This window comes from Montipora capricornis, chromosome 4, assembly GCF_036669925.1.
Source record: "Montipora capricornis isolate CH-2021 chromosome 4, ASM3666992v2, whole genome shotgun sequence".
In the NCBI taxonomy this organism is placed as follows: Eukaryota; Metazoa; Cnidaria; class Anthozoa; order Scleractinia; family Acroporidae; genus Montipora; species Montipora capricornis.
The window spans coordinates 6,061,608-6,067,719 of record NC_090886.1 but is presented as its reverse complement, the minus strand read 5'-3'; the positions used below and the strand labels follow the sequence as shown (position 1 = coordinate 6,067,719).

At 40.9% G+C, this 6,112-nt stretch overlaps 1 protein-coding gene across 1 annotated transcript; it reads left to right on the top strand.

Moving 5' to 3' along the window:
* Positions 1 to 1,902: 1,902 nt before the first annotated feature.
* Positions 1,903 to 3,864, top strand: LOC138045364 (citron rho-interacting kinase-like). Its single transcript, XM_068891826.1, has one exon. It carries the CDS (start codon positions 2,611 to 2,613, stop codon positions 3,529 to 3,531), a length of 921 nt encoding a protein of 306 aa, XP_068747927.1. The 5' UTR covers positions 1,903 to 2,610; the 3' UTR covers positions 3,532 to 3,864.
* The last annotated feature ends 2,248 nt before the right edge of the window (positions 3,865 to 6,112 follow it).

Below are 6,112 nucleotides of genomic sequence, written 5' to 3'. Positions count from 1 at the left end.
AGGCCCCGAACCCGGACAACTCGATCCGGAGTCGAGCACACTGACCATGAGGTCACCGCGCCTCCCATGGCACCTCCCATGGTTGCAAATGGACTGGTGAAATGGTTGTGCGCATGCGTGATGTGTTGGCCACATTGAGCAGGTGTTATAGTATGTCACCTTGCTTTTTTTTGTTCACTCCAAAGGAGGGGGCAAAATGCCAACAGCGGTTACAAACATTTGCTTAAACCCGCATAACTCTTTTTATAAACTTAACGTTTCGTCGGTTACAACATATATATCATCAGAAGTGATTATTATTCAGTTACAGATAAATTTAAATTTAAAAATACAAATGAACTGTGAACTAATGAAATTGATTGACATAAAACGACAAGAAATATCCTAATAATAGAGATAACGTTTCTCACTGCCAACGTTTTCATTTAAGGCTGGCTTTAAATCGCGTATAGACAGGCTGCTCAAAAGAGCTTTTAAGCTTGGTTACTGTAATGAACGTTTTTTCATTGAAAATATTATTGCCCTGAAAGATAAGAAGTTTGGGACAAGATCACTGACAGTAATTTAATAACAGCTTTAGATGACCTTCTGCGACCGAGGCGAACTATGGTTACGTTACGTAAGAGGCGTCACAACTATATTAGGGAGCTTACGAAACGACGACGCCGACGGCAACGACGACGCTACAAAACAATAGGTTTAGCGAGCAAAAACAATTGCTCTGCACGCTCTGCACGTGCGTTTTACATTTTGGTACTTTTCTTTGCCGTCATCTCCTAAATGACGACGTGAAATGACCAAATTCAAGGTTCTGTGGAGGACGTTAGCACATGACGATGAATTTTCAGTTCTCTCTCTCCGCTTCGAACCCACTCGACAGTTACTACACATTTTTAACGCGGAACTACATGAAATAGTTTCGTAGTGATATGAATAACGCGGATTTGTATTTTTAAGTGAAGTCCTCGTTGCCGTCGTCGCCCTCGTTTCGTAAGCTCCCTATTATCCCGCTTGTCAGAACTGAGCGTTTCAAGAGAACTTTTATAAATAGATGCTTGTTTTTGTAGTTAGTTGTTAGCTAGTTAGTTAATTAGTTGTCTGTATAACTCAATTATTCCATTGTAACTACACACGTCTGTTGTTTAGAGTATTTTAATAAGGACCTTTATTATTATTATTATTATTATTATTATTATTATTATTATTATTATTATTATTATTATTATTATTATTATTATTAACCATAAAGCAAACCTACAGCGCGTATTTCGTTTTTGCATGCATGTCCTCAATGTTCTAGACATGAAATCATGATATAAAGCTGTAAGATCTAAAATGTAAAGGCCTGCAAAGCCTTAAGGCCTATTTGCAATCAAACAATTTTCTAAAAGTTGTTTAATTTTGTAGACAATTTTTTATGCAACGGCCAGCTGAACAAAGCGAAAGCGCCGGATCTTGGGAGATCTTATCAGCAAATAATTTAAGACCCTGAAAAAGTCAGGCCGTGCCTGACGAAATATTGTTAAATCCAAAAGATATATATCCTCAGAGCCGTACAACCAGTCTTGTCGTATTATTTTGTTTTACCTTTTAAAGCTAATCTGGTTCTTTCGTAAGGGGGGGTCTAAAATGAAATTTTAAGCTTAACAGGGTTCCTATATGCGGGTGTTTACTGTATCTGAAATGTGAATGGAACGAAGCGAGAGTTTTTCCGAGAATGCCCGAGTCTGCCGAGTCATAATCGATGATTCAAATACTTCTAAGAAAGATCCTAAGAAATGTAGATAATAAGATTAATCCGAGCTGGTGGTCATTAAAAGGAGGATAACTCAGATGCTTTGGTCTTGAAGTCCACATTCCAAAAGCGCCACAATGATCTCAATATCATCTGACCCCAGATAACCCGAATATAATCCGTCAAAACAACGTTTGTGATTCTGTGATGCGAGAAGTTATCGTCGCCTAAATGCGTTGTTTGTGGAGGTCTGAAGTGATGAGAAAAGAGTTTCCGATGCATTGTTTAAAAGAGCTTTTACACTTCAGTTGGCTTTCTACAATCGCGTGTTGTAAAGCTTTAATTTCACCATCTGTCCACGGAATGGCGTCGAAATATACTTAAGAGCCATGTTAATAGCAGAGGTTTATTAGAAACTATACATTCGCGACAGACTCAAGAGCGAGGGCGGAGTAACGATAAAATTATACGAGAACAACAAAGAAGAGGAAGGAAGCGACATAACCTTGAGTTGCAGATCGTGTTGTTGAATGCAATGTGCAGGTAAGAAGTGGAACCTTCATTGCGCTCGAATAAGAGGGCTTGTGTTTGCCCAGTGGATGACACGGCTCACTTTGATCCAAAAGACGCTTCACAGTGATGCTAAGCGAAACAGACAGCTTGACAGAAGCAATTTATTTTAATGTATCGTGTCGTTTGGGGTCAACTACTCGTGACCAAATTATTCCGCGCTGATAGTACATCCTAATGGTTGTCGCTCAAGTTTGAACTGTCTTAATCGCTTTAAAGTAGGATTTTTGAAAGCGCTTACCTTTCAAAACGAACTATCGGCTTCAGTTGACACGGCTTAATTCGAAATTGACGTTGAATCAAGAATGGATAAGACAGTAGAGGGAGCAGATCAAGACGCCAGTGCACCACAATCCGCTGGAAATTTTAATCTAGAACAGTGTGGTCGAAAACTGTCTTTGAAAGATATAAGACGGTATGGAAAGAAAACACTCCCATGTCCGGGGGGATGTGGAGAGGAGCTTGAACTGCGTGACATTCCGGATCATGATTGCATCAGGGAATTGAGGAAAAAGTTGGAGAGTGCGGAGAATAGTGTATCGAAAGGACAATCTACCGACAGCGAAACTAGCATAATGGAGAATGTGTACAAAGAACATCTAGCGCTTCAAGATCGAAAAATCGAACAGATGTCAACCGAGATCAAGGAGCTGCTGTCAGAACGGTCGCGTCGAGACGACATATTCAATAACAAGGAGACTTTTTACAAGGAACAAATTGCAGCGCTGAGGGATCAGGTAGCGAAACTGGAGAAAAGGCTTCAACTCCGAAGGCCTTCGAATCACGATGACAAAGCGTTTGAAGAGAATGATGCAGTCAAGGAATGGGCTCTGAGGTACGACAAATTACTCGCCGAAAAGATCACGCTAGAAACTCTATTTCAGAGAAGAGAACGCCAGTGTCAACGCGAAGTAGAAGCGCTTAAAGAGGAAGCTGCTATGCTTCGTGAAAGCCTCCACCTCGAGCGAGAGATGCTATCACTGGAGCATGACTTCACAACGTTTAACAAGCTGGCAAGTTTAACAGATCAGTTGGAAACTCTCGTACAACATAAACATCAACAGCGTGGAAGACGCAAGCACCACAAGGCCAAAGACTTGTGCAAGGATACACTAATGCCGAACGGGAAAATTCAACGAAGACGAGTTCCCAATTCGGTGGGAAGTTCTAACTCCGAGTCCGTGGATTTTGAAGAAGATATGGACGTGGAAGGTATCAGCAATTAGGAACTGTAAATAAGTTTCGATATCGGACCAGCGAGGTTATCTGATACAACTGACGCATTTGTTGGACTTCACATACTGTTTTCCTCAACCCTCTTTTTCCAGCAGTGCATTTCGCTTTTTTGAGAGAACGAGAAGGACGGTAAATAAAAGGAACCCTTCTACCGGAAGATAATTGCTTAGTCACGCTACTCAAATTAGATTAAAGTTTTCGTAACTAGTAAAGTACAATTATTTTTTGCAACCTCGCTCAGTGACTCCAGATTGTCAGTTTGTTAATTCATGGAGTTATTAGTTTCGCGACGTACTGATTATTAAACAAACAAAGACGGTTTATATAAGCACTCCGGTTTCCCAAAGAAACAATTAATGTCGCCATGCGCAAAACCGTGGAAAAAGGAATCTTTTGTAAGCACATCTGTCCGAGCCCCAAAGGTTCTATTTTTAGTGCCTGCTTCAGTTGCTGACAATTTGAAGATGTCGTTCATTCCCATAAGCGTATTTAGAGGAAGACGCCTGCTTTGGACTAGTAAGCTTCAAAGTATGCATTGCTTGGCCGTGTGTCGCAGACGGACAGAAACTGGCAATCATTAGGCACGGGACGGAGAAATCAAGGGATATTTCCGAGGAAAGCCAAAAACGTTTCAAGACAGTTCAAGGGGTGTTACAAACAACTGCCGGAATTGACATTCCGGACCGTTTATAATAGCCGTCTTTTCTTGTTGAGACCACCGACCCGTTCAGACCTCACTTTTACATTCAAAATAATTTAATTAAGAAATGACACAGTGGTTGAAGTGTTGCTATTGTGTCCAGGGACCGCGCAGCAAGTTTTCGAGTGGGGGGGCTAAAGAAGAATGCGTGAAGGAATTTTTTTTCTGGGCGGGAGGGGGCTCCTTGAATCGCGCCAACGCCTTTTTCCAGTTTGAAAACCCTTTAGAAATAAAGCAGACTTCCTTACTTCTGGCAGCTCGAAGATTTGATTTTGCATTTTGTTGCATGCAAATGAAACACAAAACATAATTGCTTTGCTAATTATAGTGTAGCCAGGGAAATTTCGAAAACCACTTGGATTGAAATGCGAGATTCTGTTTGCCACAATGCTTTTTTGGAAATTAATGCTTCATTCTGTCTATTTGTCTTTGCCAGTAACTCTGGCCACTTTCGAATTAACGATTTTTTGGTATTTTTCACTCCGTTACTTTTGTTAAATTATTTTTTGTTTAATTTATTTTTATTCTTGCAAAAAAGTGGGGGGGGGGGGGGCTAGAGACCCCCGAGCCCCTCCCTCTGCGCGGTCCCTGCTGTGTTGCTAAAAACGGAGCAAGTGGTCTTGTACACGGCAACGGTGCGAAACGAGGTGTTTTTAATCTTTTGAGCATCGTAAATTACTCAGTTCACACAAATGCCAATAAAAAAATATCGCTTTTTCATCGCTTGGGTATTTGTTGGTTCACCACTGCTGGTGACGTTTAAAAGGTGTTTTACTGACGGGGCCGTGAGATAATAAATTTGTCGCACGAGGGCTGACAGAGTAAAACGAAATTCGATTTGAAAAAAACAGAACTTGACTCGCTGTGGCTGAGAAAGCTAACATGGGAATGGAATAAATACTTTGGTGAAATGGCCGGTGAGGTTTTCAACAATATAATTATTTCATCCCAAAATGTTACATCAATGGGAAAGTGACTTGTATCCCGTTTATAGAACCAGTTTACTATTTTGATTTTAATCCCCACTACGCCCCGGGGGCGACCAGCAAAATGAAGACGCCCAGGCTTTTTCTGTCAAAGGCGATTTAAAAATTGGCGTTGTCGCCAGGGGTTATGCCTATCAAAACAAGAAATAACCTTGTGACAAAATCAATGTTGATAATTTGGGGCCTAAAATTCCCGGTCATTAAAAACTGGCAGTCAAAGATGAACAGAAAATACTTTGAATTTCTGAATGCTTATGTTGATGTCTTTTTTCCCTATTTGTATTACTGTGGGCGCGAGGGGTTATAAATATTGGTTAAAAAAAATACCCTTTCGGTCTTAGACACACAAGAAGTAAACAGGAAACCACAAGTTGATTTTACAAACTGGAGAAGGAACTTCTCATTTCCGGCCGCCAGTGAAATGAAAAAGAAAAACACTCAACCGACGACGGCTGGGAGCTGGTAATAATCCGCTTCCAAGAAACCTGTTTGAATTGCACAAATATAGAGAGATGGAAATTTAACCGCGGTTTTTTTTTCACGCCAGTATTTAATTCCTCAAAGCAACAGGGATCTTGAACGAAAAAACTGAATGAGCGCTGAGGCGAGCTAAAAAATGGCTTCAGGGTAGAGGACGATAGGTTTAAAAAAATTCAGGGTGGAGGAGGACGGGAAGGGAAGAGCCCCAACTTCACTAGATCCAATTCTCTCCTAGCTGCGCTTCCAATATGGCGGCCCTTCAACGAAAGTTCGCCAAAATAAAGCAAAAGAGAATTTGTTCAATGATATTTTCAGAAAGCCACTTGTTTTTGGCACGAATTGAAAATAGGAAAGGCACTGGAGGGACCCTCGCACCCAACACTTCACGAGTTTCTGGTTATATAA